Source organism: Synchiropus splendidus, chromosome 11, assembly GCF_027744825.2.
Source record: "Synchiropus splendidus isolate RoL2022-P1 chromosome 11, RoL_Sspl_1.0, whole genome shotgun sequence".
Lineage (NCBI taxonomy): Eukaryota > Metazoa > Chordata > Actinopteri > Syngnathiformes > Callionymidae > Synchiropus > Synchiropus splendidus.
In genome coordinates, this window is record NC_071344.1 from 21,087,526 (window position 1) to 21,102,809 (window position 15,284).

Genomic DNA, 15,284 nt, shown 5'->3' on the forward strand with positions numbered 1-15,284 from the left:
TTAATAAAATACCCCAGAAATATATATATTTTTAAATTTTGTATTTTTGTCATTCTTTCAATTGTTGGCCACATATAACTGACACACAAATTTGAAAAAAAATAATTCATTTCATCACAAAATAAAAAAAAAATCACGAGTTAGCAAGAGTATGAATAATTTTGAGGACGAGCGTATACATATATACATATATATATATATATATATATATATATATATATATATATAATGTTTTGTTTCTGTTTTGATCTGTCCATTGTTTTCTGGGCATTTCCACACCTGGATTTATAAATTGAAGAGGGGCGAAATTCAGGATACAGCAGTCACACTTCAGGCACACTTTACAGACACACAGCGCAGCAACGTTTTGACCAAAGTACATCTGAAAGGTGGCCGCTGTACCCTTATTTTTTCCATTCTTTTATTGTTTCAAACGGAAAAACAATTATATATATATATATATATATAAATTCTGATTTGAAAAAAATGAAAGGATACATGGATTTTACACAACAGAGTTAATAAAATACTAAAGGATCTACCAAGTCTGATTGTTGTCGCTGTCATTATAATTGAAGGGCATGCATTAGAGTGACGTTTGCCACATGCAGGAGGAGGCGGAGAAACTGATATTGATTTTGCCATTTTACCACCGTCATTGCCCAAACCTTGATATCTGGCTTGGGCAATGACGGTGCCAAAAGAAACCTGTACAACTCCATGCATGATTTTGTTTCATATTTTCCATATATGTTGAGGCACAGACGCCACAAATGTTGAAGTGGAACTCAACGTTGCACTTGCAATAGGACTTCGGTTTATTTAGCTGGATATGTGTTGTTCACATATTTGTAGGTTACAATATGTCCTTGCTGAGTTTGTGTTATTCTGTTCCACAAAAAACCCCAGGGTATGGAGACCTGGCAACATGTGACACTCTCCTCCCTCCCCAAAGGAAATACAGACACAAAAACAGAATTGCTGGCATTGTGGCTGGTAGTTCAACAAATAATTTGAGCTTTATTCAGACTCAGAAGCATTCAAGCGCATGATGGACTGATGAAGTGTCACCGTTAGATGCATGAGCCGCTCTGATTGTTGCCTTACATTAACAGTCCAGAAAAGTGAGAGTGGCATCTCCTGCACCAAGAAGACCACACAGAGAGATCCAAGCCAAGAGCGTCAAGTTCAGTGCCTGGCACCAGTCAACCCATGTTATGCCTGTTGCCATAACCTCTTTGATGAGTGTCCTTCCAGTTGTCCCATTCTCTTGCTTTCTTCAAGGCTTCCTCATCATCTTCGTCCACCTTTCTCTCTTTTTCTTCCTCCTCCCTCTCCTTGGCATCTGTGTCCTCATCCACACTGACCCTGTGGGGTATCCCCTGGTCGGGCAGGGCTCCATGCTTCCTATGCTGTTCATACCAGTCATCCACTGTCATGGTGGGCAGACTGGGGTAACCAGCCCCAAACACCTGAGCCTGTGGACATCAACATCAGATCTTTAAGCTCTGGTTTCATTTGTGAAAGGTGCTTTTTCATTTTTACCATCGATTCACTCCAAGATAAATCTGAATTTACATGTGTACATTTTGCACTGAGGCTGAGGCATGAATTTGCGGAGCCTGATGGCATGGAGCACTTAAAATGGCAATGATCATGGTGCAGGCAAAGATTAAGATTTGGTTTTCAGGACTGTCCCCGGTCAAGGACCTGGAGACAGTTTGAGAACATCACTATAGACGCCAGGTAATCACAACAGGAATCTAAATTGATTGATGATTATCCACAGAATGAATGCGACCCGCCATCACACTACACTTTAAGTACTTTGAAGAAAACAAACCATAATATGAAAGCAAGACATATCTCCACATTCCAATGGTTTCGGGAAGACCAAGTTTTAACATGACTATTATCATTAAACGGTATTTATTCCTTAAAAATACACAAAGAAATGCAACAACACCATCTGACAGTAAAATTTTGGAGTAATTCCAGGTTTTTTTTCAGTAATTGTGAACATGCGTCATGAAACCAGGTATGTGGTTGCTCGGTGACGGTACCGAACGTGTCTGCTTCTGGAATGTGTCTGGACTGAAGCCGGGTCAGGACGTTGCATCTGGCAGTTGTTTTAGCATAGGACTGACAGACCCTTTGTTAATTTCTTGGAAAACAATAGTTATGCCATTGGTTTGTTGCAGCAGAAGGAGAGGGAGAATGGGGTTCAATAGGGGTACATGTTGAGATCCAAGAGTTCATGAAATGATTGATTGTTGTGAATGTAGTGTTGTATTTTAGTTTTCTTTTGTTTATAATCATAATATTGAAAGGATATTATTGAGAAAAGAGTGAATGAAACAACAAATAAAGGAAGTATTTATATAGCCAAAGATGACATTTCTCAAGCAGGTTGTGAGCAAGTGGTGAACACTCTCACCTTGCAGTAAGAAGGTTGCGGGTCAGATTAAAAAACTAATCCATTGTATAATAGGCTGACAAAGTAAACAGAAGGCTCAAGATAGTTTGAACACACAATGCAAACTGAAATTCTATTCTCGCTCGCCAAAGAACAAAAAAAAAAAAAAAAGATGATGATAAATGTCACGTTAAAGAACATCATCAATGTTGATGTTTCAGTATAATAAGTTACCTATGTGTAGAGGAGAGAAATCCTATGTTTCACATCTCTTGTAGAAGCCAGTCGTTTCTGACAGACTGCTCTGCCAACTTTCTTTTGGGGTTAAATTGAGCCGTCTGTCTGCTGTCTTCAACCTCAATAAAATCTCGTCTTAACAATTTACTCTACTAGTTAAAATATGTCGATCTAGATGAAAAATCTTTTCACAATTCTCTCTCCTAAAATGTTTCTTTTTCATTGGCATGCTTGTAGATTTCATGAAAACTGACCAAATTAAAATTTGTGGATGGTCCATAACAGATGGATTGTAGCATTAGCGCTGCCTGTACGATTGTGTTGAATTATGAAAAGGTTTTTCATCACACAAGGACTGACAGTTTGTATAATGATTTTGAGAATAGAATATGACTAAATTATCATTTATTCACATTATTTCTAATATTTCTTCAGTAGCATCTAGGACATGTGTCCAGACTGGTCCATAGTCAACGTAAAGTATTAAGAGACATGAGAGACAGCAGACAGACAGCTCAATTTAACCTCTAACAGAGCAGTCTGTCGGACATGAGCGGCTTCTACGAGAGACGTGAAACATTGAATTTCTCATCTCTGTAATTAGTCTAATCTATATTTAAACAGTACACTCACCCCTCATCATCACCATCAATATCATTTCAATGAATTCTTACCTGAACCACATCCTTAGTGAGGACAAAAGGCTTCATTGGAGGTCTGGCTGGCCTTGACGTTTCAGGAGCACCTTGTGGTTGTGCCAAGTTCTTCAGTATCTCAATTTCCTGGTCAATGGATTCGATCTCCTCCAGACTAACAGTCACCCATCTCCTAATGTTCAGCAGGTAAAAATCTCTGCTGGTTTCCTCGTCAGCCTGACCACTGTCCACAACTTTGCGCACATCATCCAGCCTAGCTTCCAATTCTTTCTTCTGACGGTAACGCTCGATTTTGGCTTGTCTCTGTGCTGCCATGGCAACTAGGTCGGCTTGAGAGGACGAAGGCTGAAATAAAAATTCGAAGCCAGTTATAATCTGTGGGTACGTTGTTAAACAGTAGCATCACTGTAGCCTGTCAGAAATTAACCAAACGAAACCCATAAACGTGAGTGCCTGTGTCGTACCTTGGCAGCTGGAGGTTGACTTTGACCAGAGCTCTGCTTCTCTGTACTGGGTAACTCAAACTTGGAAAGGTTGTATTCTTTACACCGCGTCAGAAAGTCCATGAAGTAGGCCCGGGCCGCACGCAGCGCCTCCAGCCGCTTATCTTTGCCGGTGATCTTCAGGGTCAGAGCCCCGAGCAGAGGTGATGACAAGAAGTACTTAAGGTCTGCCGTCGCGACCTCTTCTAGGTCTTCATTCCGACTGAAAAGGTCCAACTGTGCCACCATGCTGGACGTCTCTTCCAGAGCAACGATGCCTCGCCTCACTTTAACCTGAACACCATGGGAAGCAAGTGGCTCGTCTGTTCTGTCGACCTCCTCAAACGCCTTCCAGCCCCTATCCAGCAATTCGGACAGTTTAAGAGGTTCCGAGTTTGACTGTTGCGCATCGGTGCCGTTTTGCGTTTCCGCCATCTTGTTGTTGATTCTGGACCTTTCTTCTTCGTGATATATAGTGATGTGTTATCGATACTGCCACCTATCGTAGAGTGTCTTAATGACGTATGCGACGACGCACTGTCTTATTGTTGGACTTCAGAGAGAGTGACACGCTAGTAAGCGTTTCTTTTTACACATTTTCAGTCACAGTCTAACCGTGTAATGCGAAGCTCACTTTATCGTGTTTATTGAAATAGTTTTCACCATATATTAGAGCGCTATTAATTCAGACTCTGTTCTTCTTTAAATTCGAACTATGTGGCACTTAGTCCCTTTGCAAAAACAAACTCCACCCTTAGCTAAGACCTGCTGCCAAAGTGAGGAGCTGAGGTCCTTTCACAAAACAAAAAGAAGCCCATATATGCATGTGAGAGGAAAACTCAATTTGAGCGGTGGAAGTGTCTCCCTATTCCCTATAGTGGAAAAAAAAATGCACAGGCAAAGATAAAGGCACTTTAATAGCAGAGTGACCACCTGGTCAATGGATCACACAGACTCCATCCACCCGTATAATTTCTTCAGTGCCTAGAACACTAAACAAAAACTTCAACATTCAACGCACTGAGACCCTGATCATTTGCATCATTTACAAAATAATGTTTTCTCAGCCAAATATAAGGCCACTTTTGTAGACTGATTTAAAACAATCTGCTTGTTGACTAGTCCTTTATAGAAAATTAATCCTGAAGTGCGCTGCACCTCTCCCCATTCTTGGGTGGCTATAGATCTTCAATAAAACATAACGTTCAAAGGGAACTTTCATTCTGGGAAATAAAATTAGCATCAAGTTCCTGAGATATTGTCTTCTACTTATACCACCCCACAGTGGATGACGGATTGATCGAAGCAACTGTTGAAAAGTAAAATGTGTAGGCATAGAGAGCTGGAATTCATGTTGCAGAACTTGATGGATGAACAGGGTGCAGAGCCAAAATATAGTCCGTTATGCTTGTCTGATCTGAAAACATTGGCCGCGCTGGAGGTGGTAACGTCGTAGGGGCAGACACCTCTGGGGTTTCTAAAGCCACTGCTCTCCTTTAAGTCATCAGGAAGCTGAAAGAGAAAAACATCAAGAGGGAATTTAGAAAAGTTTCTTGTTCAAAAAGCATTTGCACTCAAGCTTACAACAGTCACAGTTAATCTCAGTTACAGATGGTGCTACCTGTCTGTTTAACTGGGGGCTTTTGGAACAGGTGGGAGACATTTGTGGCAGTGTGTTGGTAGGTGTGAATTAATCCAACAATTCTTGTGAGCCTGATAGTCACCTGTTAGCCACTGATAATCCTCTAGAGCACAGAAAGTCAAATAGTGAATGAAATAGAGTCTTTAGTATGTCAGACTCCCTCACAAGCGTTCGTAGCCACATGAAAAATACAATGTCTAAGGTCATGATGAAAGACAAATGACATTGTCCTTGAAGAGTATGGCGTCACAAAGGCCTGACCTTAGACTCATGATTTGAGGAGATGCCTGTAGGCAAGCATCTAGTGGCTGGACTGGCCAAAAGAGAAATGTGGATCCACTGTCTTATGGGCTCATTATATATGAGAGGAGATGAGTCATCATTCTTGCACAGAGGTCTTGGTGGTCCAATAGGATGTCAAGATCACAGATCAGAATCTAAATGACTGTTTGAGTAATGACTTCTTCTCTTGTCAGGGTTTGTCCATATATTCAATATATTGAATGTATTCAATATATTAAATATCCAACCCCAAACTCCAACAGAACTTCGGGCTAGCTTCATTACCTGTAAGGATAGCCGTGGTACTTCGCTCTAAAAATGGAAAGTAGCCAGCTGAAGAACAGCATCACCAATGCAATACCTGCAACACACATAACTAGGACACACCCACACACACACCTTATCAGCTGTTCAATTTTGAAATATGTTTAAAAATAAACTACTCATGCATTGGCATACTTTTCCTCTTTCCGATGTCCAGGTCAGATGTAGCAGCTTCACACATCAGGACGATTCCCAAGGTGATGGCAGCATCTGAATGTCAGGTTAAAGTCATTAACAAAAAAAAAAACAACAACAACAAAACATTTTGAATGGCGACTTAAAATGTCAAATTATGATAGCTTTTCAGCTATACAGTTCCACTGCACTGGTCCTTCACCAGAATCATGATTAAATTAGGCGTACTGACGTAAAAAAAAAAAAAAAAGCAAAATTGACTACAAAATAGCATCTACTCCAAGAAGGATACTGAAGATCAGCACGATATGGGTCTCAGCCACAAACTGTGCTTGACTGCTGCCATGGATGTAGCTCTACAGTCACACACATATAAAACATAAAACACAAGATTAAAATGTGACACACAGTCAATTTGATGTCATGTCAAATGCATTAATTGTCTTACAACTTGGCCAGTGTTGGGGTTTTTGTGTGCATAGGGGGGTCCTCTGATGTGGTTCCACATCTGGCCGGATGTCATGATCAAGACAAAGCACTGCAACAGAAATCCTGAGTTCATTACTTGGTTCAAATACACATGATCAGGAGCAGATGCAACACAATCGAAGAAGTGATATTGCAGTGGCAACATTGTCATCTGAGATCATCAAAATGTCATTTGTGATGCACGTCGCCCCAATGGCTGCTGCAAACATGATCATGTTCAGATCTAGATTTGATAGATTTCTAGATAGATTTGCTTCCGTTCACATTGTATTGTTACACACAATACGTAGATGACGATAGATTTTACTGATCAATGACTTTTCCTTCAAAAGTGATTAAATGCCATGATAGTACAATGAAATAAATTTGCTATTGGGGAAAAAACAGGAAAAAAATCCCAAAGAACAATCTATTTTTCATAAAACAATGTATGTTTACAAAGTTAATCAGAGAGTATCTAGGGACCCTTAATTCATCATTTCCTGTTTCCCTGGGGAATAAGTATCATGTGACAGAAAGGCCCTTTGTTTTATCCACTCCTCAACAAGGGAAAGACAAAGGAACAGACCATTCAAATAAGGAAGGTGTGTGCCGACCTTTGCAAGTTAGGCAATAGCTATAAGAAAATAGCCAGTCACCAGCACGAGTCCTACTGTTAGAGGTAGTTTAAATCAACTGGAACTATGGTAAACAAGTCAGGACGACGACAGGATATTTTGTCAGCACGCCCATAGGGAAGGATGGTAAGCGAGATAAGTTCTCCAAAGCTCACTGTTAAACAATTGCAAAAAATGCTAGCATCTTGGGGTTACAAAGTCTCCAAAACGACCGTTACTGTCGGACTAACAAAGTGTATCTTATCTAATCGGGTGCAACATGCCAACAAACTGTTAGGGAGGCATGTGTGGTGTAGTGTAGGGGAGGATTGATGATGCTGTGGACCCGTTTCTTTTCTTTTCCAAAGGTCCTACAAACGGGGTGCATGGCATCATGTACGCTGGATTTCCTCTTTTTCCCATTGTATTATTTATTATTATTTAGAAAATGATGCATAAAAACTATCATTCATCTTCATTGTTACTTTTCATTTAAATCAAAATGTAGAACTGGAAATACAGAATTCAGTTAGTTGGTTACCAATGCAGAGAAGGCCCACATGTTGTTGTTAAACAGAAACTCCAGATTGTGCCTCCGCAGGTAAGCCAGTCCACCAATCACAGCCAAGAGGAAACCCAACAACAGTGGTCCGGCATAGTTGGGAGGACGAATGACACGGATCTAGAAAACGGGGAAAAAAAAACACAGTCAGATTTTTCCATCTAATGAGTAATACATCCATGAGATTTAAGCTGTATGATGAGCAGTAATCTGCTACTAGCCACAGAAAATCTATTACCAATTCATGTAAAAAAAAAAAAAACCAAAAGAAATGAATGAGCGTTTCGGTCACTCTGAATCCATGAATGAAGTACAGAGCCAAATAAGATGCCATCGTGCCAGTAATTTTGTATTCCATGAAATAATTTCTGCCGTCTGGTGTTTCTGATCTTTCTGAGGGGATTCTCGTGGCCAAAAAAGAGGGTCAGATAAGTCAACATCTTTGCCCATTTTTGATGTACCTGTGCACGCGCTCATTCATACATCCGGATAGTTTCATAAGTACGCCATTTTCTGGATTCCTGCTTACGGCTAGTTTCTGCATGAAATCTACAGTACTGATACATGAAGCCAGGCAGCTGAGAAAATTAGACAGAGATTCAAACTGGCTCATTGATGGAACCATATGCCACAATTAACTGCAGTTTCTCTCGATGCACCCCAATTTAGCCATCCTGGTCGGCCCCTTTAATGAATGAAGCAGCACGTGAGGTGCCATCATAGCAACAGCAAGCTCATTAACGGTGACTTCCCATGCTGCTCTGCAGCCCAGTCAACCAATAACATTAGTGGATCACCACATGTTAGTTCATCACTACATGCTGCCAAGAGTATACCTTGTCACATCAGACCATTGAAGTTACAGGCGTTTTATTGACATTAAAGTTCTAAAATGCACTCTGTCCATATGTATTCCTACTTGTTCTCCTTGCCACTTCTCTTCTGTTACTATGTCTCTTACTAAGTACTATCACACAGCTGTAGCAGGTTCCGAGGTTAACATATTAAACGTGGAAAAAATAAACATCTAAAACGTTTGCACTCACCAAGGGCTAAGTCTGCGGGAGTTGCCTGATTGGAAGAGGCGAACAAACTCTTTTTCCACCAAGGTTATCTAGCCAGTGTGGCTGTAGATTCCAGGGAAGTGCAGGTGCCCATAAAAATCCATATATATTTAAGCCACAGGCTTGAGAGAGCCAGAAAAAAGTAAAAAGTACGGAAATTACTGTACGAGTATGTGTGTGTGTGTCCCCTGACCTGCTGTCATCATTTTCCTGGTAAATAAGAAGTCACATTTGAGTAAAAATAAAGGAAACTTATAGGCATACTGTGAACCTGACACAAAATGTTGTTTTCATTTTCTTCTTCTTTAATTTTGTGAGAAGCAATAGCAGAAATATGCTAATATTACAGTATAAACCCACCAGTGTATTATGAGCACGGTTATTATCCTATCCTATGCTCCATCAAACTTCGCAGATCAAAGGTGAAAATTGAAGTGTATTGCCAAATTTTGGGATGGCATAGGCATACACATGCGCTTATTTTGGCACATACCTGGACATCAGTCCTGTCTGCCACCCATCGAGCCAGCTGCTCTGCTGCAAAGCCTCGCACCTGTAGCTCATATGTATCAGTCTTACGGGGTTTTCCTTTGGCGGGGAAATGTAGAAATGTCGGTGCAGAGTTCATGTTTAGCTAAAATGAAAGGAGAACAAAAAACACAATTAGGTCATCCACCATCCAGTAGCAGTGCAAACCCATTTAATGAAAGCTCACACAGAAAACATCTGAAGCTATAATGTTATAGAGAAAACCCTGGTCTCACTGAAGAGTTTTGACAGAAAAGATAAAAAAATATCTCACCATTTGAAAAACATCGGAACCTTCATCAAAGTCCACGGAGGCGAAGAATACTTTGTTGGTGAAAGCTGATGAGTAACGCCAAGAATTAGCCAGAACCTGGAACTCTTCATCAGCTTGTCTGACAAAAAAAAATATTGGGATGGGTTACACTTTTGTCGGAACCTGCTCTGTATTCCCAGGCCCAGAAAATTGACAGTACAAATATACAGTCACACGAAAGTCATTTCAACCATTCCACTGTTCTGCATGCATGTGTGAATGAGACCAACACAGAGAAATGGCTGATGCGGCCCAAAACATCCCAAGTATGAAAACAGTTCACTATATACAAATCAAAAGCTGCATGCAGACTCGGCAAACATATGTTTCCTACCACGGCAGTATGTCCGCTACGCGTTTGAAGCACTCCACGGTGAGATAGCAGGTAAACAACGGCCAGAAAGCCTTGTTAAAACAATCATTCTAACCAGTCCGCCAGCTAAACTTTTTGGCACAATGCACAAAACGCGTGCGTGCACTGCTCAGTTCTGCTACTGTCCCAATGAGCACATTTGAATTTGACTGTTAATCGTATCAATACTAGTTGAAATGCCCCAAAAAAGTATTTAAGCTGGAAACAAACGATTAGTCATTTTTCTCTCCTATGTTAAAAAACAAAACATGCCGAACCACATTTGCAATTTTAGTTACAACAAAGTTTAAGAAGAATAACATTGTTTTCATGACTGATTGTTTATATGCATTTTTTCAGACTTTGGCAAAAGCGTCCACATATTTATATTTATTTATATAGAGGTTTTTCTATTCTAAATTCTTATCTACACAGTTCTTGTCAGACAAATGCTCAACACTACACAGTGTCACATAACCTTAGCTGAGCTGAGTGTATGTCATTTTTCATTTCAACATACTGATACATTGTTGTCAAAATCACACACATAAAGTGAGATTAAAGGCGAAAAATGTTTCTGCCAGTTTTTTTTGCTAGGAATTTCATATTTTTAGCAATTCAATTGCTAATATTCAATACTACAATTATATGTTGTGAGTGGCCATCACCCCGGACAGTTCATTTGCTGACTACTTTGACTATCAAAACAGTCATTACAAAATACTTCTGGACGTACGGTGTCAATATAGGAATAGTAATGGACAAGTGGGTTTGTATGTTAGAATTGACGTGGTTTCGTGAATTACTTGTATGAAATTATTGTAAAATCACGGATGATAAAAACAAATCAGGCCAAACTTGTGGTAAAACAAAACTCTGGGCCTCATTTCCCACTAACAACAGGCATATGCAAACTCACCTGCAGACTCCACACTGCCTGTGAGGCTGGAGTGCTGTAAACATGATGACCACTGAATAGTTTCTGGGAGGAGCTTTGACGAAGCGTCTGAACTTATCTCCATTCATCCGAATGACTGAGCGCTTGGATGCCCACTCCATCATCTGTGTCACCTTCTCTGACAGCAAAGTCTGCAGAGAAAGCATTGGAAGGTGTCGGTCAATAATCAGGATAAAACACAATCTTTTATAACTAAGTGCAAAGCAAACAGCATCCCAAAGAAAGTAAAAGAAATATATGCTCAACATTGTGTAAGGTCAGCTACAGAGAGCAAATTAACACCCTGCAACACCGAAGCTACAGTTGAGAATCAGGCGTCCATTTTTTCCATGTTATGCAGATGTCTAGATGCCCTCCAAGCTAAAATCCTGCTGGTTAATGACCTGAGAAGAGCTGGGACCACCATTTCCAAGGTTACTGTTGGTAAAACACTAAGCCATAGTTTAAAATCATGCATGGCATGGAAGGTTCCCCTGCTTAAACCAGCACATGACTAGGCCCTAGGTCTTAAGTTTGCCAATGACCATTTGGATTATCCACGTCACGGAAGAAAGTCATGTGGTCAGTTGAGATCAACTTTTTGGTCTTAATTCCAATTGTCGTGTTTGGAGGAAGAAAAATGATGAGTACCATCCCCAGAAGACCATCCCTACTGTGAAGCATGAGAGTGGTAGCATCATGCTCTGAGGGTGTTTTTCTGCACATGGGACTGCATGACCGCACTGTATTAAGGAGAGTTAAGGTGAAAAATTACAGGAAACATTTGACCTCTGTACCAAATATTAATGTTGATTTTCTCAGGTGTTCAAATACTTTTTGCAGCAATATCATACAAATAAATTGTTGACTTCATTTTAGATTATGTCTCTCACAGTGGACATGCACCTACGATGAATATTTCAGAAAGTGGGAGAACTAGCAAAATCACAGGGTGTTCAGATTACATTAGACTGCCTTTATTCTTCTCACAATGTGGAAACTTTGTTATGGCAGCAGTGACATCAACATGCATAGATTTTAAATTTCATGTCCATTTCAAAAAACTATAAAAACATGCCCATCATCGTTCAATTTCAGCTAGGAAATGTTCCAGGAGGTAATTTGGGGGTTTCATGTGCATTGCCTTTAATCAATAATATGTTGAGAGTCTGTCAAATGTGGCCAGATGTATTTAGATTAGAATAGACTGCGTTTATTCTATCCACGATAATTATCACTGAATTAAATTTACTCGTGAGTAAGCCTTTAGTGTGAGCTCAACACTGTTGAGCGGCCCACTTCTCATCCTAGAATTGCCCCTGTTAAGGTCAGCTCATCGCTAACAGATGTAGTGTTGCCAGCAAAAGCCAGCACGGTCGATGCACCACAGTTTATGCAAATGTAATGCCGGAGGACTCTAGAAGAATATATGTAAATAACAAAAAGCTAAAGGTGGACAGCACTCGTCTTCCTGTCTCTCGAGAGGAGAGCTATGGATAAGTTAACAACAAGTAACAAATCTCTGGATGAACAGAAGAAATGAGATAGACGTTGTTGCGACGTGACACCTATGCCAGTATTATGAGTAAGCGTGCGTACTAAATGTTTCCATTTTAATAAAAAAAAAGATAAATTGTATTTCATGAAAGACTTTCTCTGTTTTCCGGTTACTGTTAGCGTAGCTACCTAAGCCGTGCCCCGCACATCATAAAATATACAACATAGTTTAGAGCTGAAGACTCCGGAGTTCTCTCGAATTAAATATGTTTATTACCTCCTTTTTCTTTTGACCGTTAGTTGCTTCATTGTAGAAAATACCAAGGAAAAGCAACGAGAGAAAAACTTTAACGCGCATTCTGCAACACGGACAAGTGACTCTCTTGTCAGTTATCTATTGGACATTCGAGCAGCCAATGGGATGGGAGGAAATTCTTCTTCGGTTCCTCCGTGGCCTTCTTCTGCACTGTTTTGCACATTACTACCCCCCAGTGGAACTTGAATACGACTACACAATTAAAATTAAGACATTTGCAATGATTCACCTTGAGTTCACAAAAAAATGATATATCTAGATTTTTAAAATCTAAGCATTGAGTAATTCAGTAATTTAAGTAAGTTCAGAGCCGCCAGCATGGTAAAAATTATTTTCGATCAGTGTCACACTATTTCATGACACTTCTCATGTTACTTCAAGATAGCATCATGTTATTTAATGTTAGTATCTAATTATTTCATGATGCTTATCACGTTATGTCAAGACAGTAATCATGTTATTTCATGATGAAGTTGCCCTTAGGGGTTTCTGCCGATGTTATATAATAATTACGTAATATCTCACGATTTTGGTACCAAGACCATTTCCGGTGACCCTGGTGTCTTACATCATATCTGGTTATGTTGTTTGGTGAATTCAAGCTCCTGTGACCACAGTGGTCTAACATCCAGTTTTAGTGATTCATCTCGTCAACTCCATTCGGAAAAAGTGAGGAGGTGGTTTTACTAATTATAGTATAAATATAACAAATGATAATTAATCATAACGTGTATTGGTGCTGTGTTTGCTTGATAACATTCACAAGCGTTTGTTGGTCTGTTTCCTTCAAACATGTCATAATATTAGCTGTCGGTACAAAAGTACGTACACAGTAAGTAGTACAGTAAGTATGCACAACAACAAGTACAAAAGTATATATATAATTATTCATGTTGATAGAATATGATATGTAACTGGTGGGTGGGTATAAACATCGTGGCATAAACCAGTGGTGCCAAAGCAAGTCAGCATCCTCCAACTTTTCTTTCACGACTGGATGATAACTGATCATCACCCTCACTTCATGCCGTCCTCGTCTTCAGTTTATCAAACAATGAGCTCATTTGATTGTTTGAACCACGACCCTTTCAACAGTAGCGTCTTGCAGCAATGCCATCTCCATCAGTAGGAATGAAGCCAGCAAGGGCATCATCATCCATGAATTTGAAGACAATTGCATCAACCTGGGGGGAAAAAGATTTGACATTAGTGTAATGTTCAAATTAAAGTCAAGAATAAGTATGAAACATGTATTCCCACTGACATAATACAGATTTTTGTGAATTAGCAGGCAGCATAATAGGAACCTGATTGTGTTGTGTGACCAGCAAGGTTGTGCTTGTAAGTTGAAATCAAGCCTTACTCTGACCCTTCATGAGACATTCCTAGTTTTTAATTTAGAATATCTTATTGTATAGTTTGTCCTGGAACTGTTTAATAAAACACTACACAACAGCAAATAATGCAGTCACTCATAGCCCTCTGGTAGACTCCTTCACCACCAAGCGAAGGTGACTTAAGAGCGTTTCATGGAAATTCAAAATCAGTGAACATGATCATTACCCTACGATGACATCATGTGCAAAGTACTTTCATATCAATCTATTAGGGTCAAATAAACTTGAGAAGCACAAGAAAAAGAAGACGCATATTAAGAGCTCAGGTCCCAGGGGGTTAATGAGGATGACTGTATTTGGACTAAGCCATCCATCATCTCAAAAATATGTGATGACAACTGCATGTTGAATTAAAAATGCTTTAGATTGCATTCCAAAACAAAAAAAACTATTCTTATTTGGCTTGCTGGCGATTCTCGTAAAAAGGTGATGCAATGCAGATATTTGAAAAGGGCCGTACACATATATACAGTATAAAGTGATGACAGAGACATTATAATAACGCTCTGCACACAAAGCTACAAAGGCTCATAAATACTTACACGCTCATCTTCTAAACGCTGCACACACTCTTCAGGGACTCAGTCCAGGTCCATAGACTGACAACTTAGAGCGGACATGACGAACACCGACGGAAACGCTGGCTATTTTGTCATGAAATAAGGAGATACTATTTTAAAATAGGTGATAACTGTCAAATAACGGGATGCTAACATGAAATAAAGTGATAAGTATCAAGAAATAATGTGTACGTATCATGAAATAAACTGATAAGTATCAAGAAATAACGTGATACTATCTTTAAATATCGTGATAAGTATCATGAATTACGGAGCACCAGACCTGACATGGTAAAAATAAAAATAAAAATGTGCGCACGCTTGAGTAAATCGTGGGAACGAAATCGTAAATAATGCCCACAAAATATGTAAAAAACTTTATTAAAGGATTATCGAAAAATATTTTTTTTCCATGCTGGCAGCTCTGAGCCTCCGTAGTAACGTTTGTTCAAACTATAAATGCATAATTTTAGGTTTATGTTTATGATCTGGTTTCTCT

At 39.6% G+C, this 15,284-nt stretch overlaps 2 protein-coding genes across 2 annotated transcripts; both read right to left on the bottom strand.

The window, feature by feature from the left end:
- Positions 1 to 233: 233 nt before the first annotated feature.
- Positions 234 to 4,272, bottom strand: igbp1 (immunoglobulin (CD79A) binding protein 1). Its single transcript, XM_053878850.1, has 3 exons — positions 3,774 to 4,272; positions 3,328 to 3,654; positions 234 to 1,478 (listed from the first exon to the last, which is right to left on the bottom strand). Exons 1-3 carry the CDS (start codon positions 4,224 to 4,226, stop codon positions 1,206 to 1,208), a joined length of 1,053 nt encoding a protein of 350 aa, XP_053734825.1. The 5' UTR covers positions 4,227 to 4,272; the 3' UTR covers positions 234 to 1,205.
- Positions 4,273 to 4,690: 418 nt separating this feature from the next.
- LOC128767113 (magnesium transporter protein 1-like) lies at positions 4,691 to 12,920 on the bottom strand. Its single transcript, XM_053878851.1, has 10 exons — positions 12,790 to 12,920; positions 10,998 to 11,167; positions 9,688 to 9,805; positions 9,379 to 9,519; positions 7,801 to 7,941; positions 6,623 to 6,712; positions 6,467 to 6,530; positions 6,175 to 6,249; positions 6,001 to 6,091; positions 4,691 to 5,303 (listed from the first exon to the last, which is right to left on the bottom strand). Exons 1-10 carry the CDS (start codon positions 12,868 to 12,870, stop codon positions 5,288 to 5,290), a joined length of 987 nt encoding a protein of 328 aa, XP_053734826.1. The 5' UTR covers positions 12,871 to 12,920; the 3' UTR covers positions 4,691 to 5,287.
- Positions 12,921 to 15,284: the final 2,364 nt, after the last annotated feature.

Excerpts from the sequence above, each read along its gene's own strand:
- igbp1 (XM_053878850.1), bottom strand. The coding sequence starts at position 4,226 with ATGGCGGAAACGCAAAACGGCACCGATGCGCAACAGTCAAACTCGGAA. Across the intron at positions 3,655-3,773 it reads GTCAACCTCCAGCTGCCAAG|CCTTCGTCCTCTCAAGCCGA; the intron begins GTACGACACAGG and ends TTTTTATTTCAG. Across the intron at positions 1,479-3,327 it reads TCACTAAGGATGTGGTTCAG|GCTCAGGTGTTTGGGGCTGG; the intron begins GTAAGAATTCAT and ends TGATGTCCACAG.
- LOC128767113 (XM_053878851.1), bottom strand. The coding sequence starts at position 12,870 with ATGCGCGTTAAAGTTTTTCTCTCGTTGCTTTTCCTTGGTATTTTCTAC. Across the intron at positions 9,520-9,687 it reads GTTCCGATGTTTTTCAAATG|CTAAACATGAACTCTGCACC; the intron begins GTGAGATATTTT and ends CTTTCATTTTAG. Across the intron at positions 6,713-7,800 it reads TGTGGGCCTTCTCTGCATTG|TGCTTTGTCTTGATCATGAC; the intron begins GTAACCAACTAA and ends TTTCTGTTGCAG.